The 435-nt window shown below is 40.5% G+C and overlaps 1 protein-coding gene across 1 annotated transcript in view; it reads right to left on the bottom strand.

Moving 5' to 3' along the window:
• LOC104728490 (probable pectinesterase 68) overlaps positions 1-435 on the bottom strand; it is a 4,248-nt gene that overhangs the window by 2,233 nt on the left and 1,580 nt on the right. The window contains exon 3 of the mRNA XM_010447461.2: positions 34-341. Coding sequence (XP_010445763.1) covers positions 34-341 — 308 coding nt within the window. The remainder of the gene's footprint in view (positions 1-33; positions 342-435) is intronic.

The following is a 435-nucleotide window of genomic DNA, read 5'->3' as shown; positions in this document are numbered from 1 at the left end:
ATTTATTAGCACTGTAAAATAATAGTTACGTACTTGCTTTTGTTGGATTTGTGGTCCCAATCGTCCCAGCCACCATGAGCGACGAGAGCATCGAAGTAGGTGTAGGCGTAGACAATACGTGAGTATTGGCCCATGGCACGGCCTACGTACAACGGACCCGTACCCGTTACCCGACAACCCACGAACGCGAAACCCGTTTTCTCCTCCGGGCATGTCCTCCCATGCGCTGCTATCGATCCGAATCTTGACGCTATCGAATGCAACTCACAATCCTTCACCAACAAGCAACAACACATATTATTTAATGTGTAATCATTTTCTGTATAAGACATATAGACACATTTTTATTACAAGTCCCCAAAAATTAGTCTGTTTTTGATACCAAAAAAAAAAATTAGTCTGTTTTTGATACCAAAAAAAAAAAAAAAAAAAAAA

The sequence above is a fragment of the Camelina sativa genome, chromosome 11, assembly GCF_000633955.1.
Source record: "Camelina sativa cultivar DH55 chromosome 11, Cs, whole genome shotgun sequence".
Taxonomy (NCBI): domain Eukaryota; kingdom Viridiplantae; phylum Streptophyta; class Magnoliopsida; order Brassicales; family Brassicaceae; genus Camelina; species Camelina sativa.
Note: the sequence above shows the minus strand (reverse complement) of the source record. Positions and strands in the feature narration are given on the sequence as shown.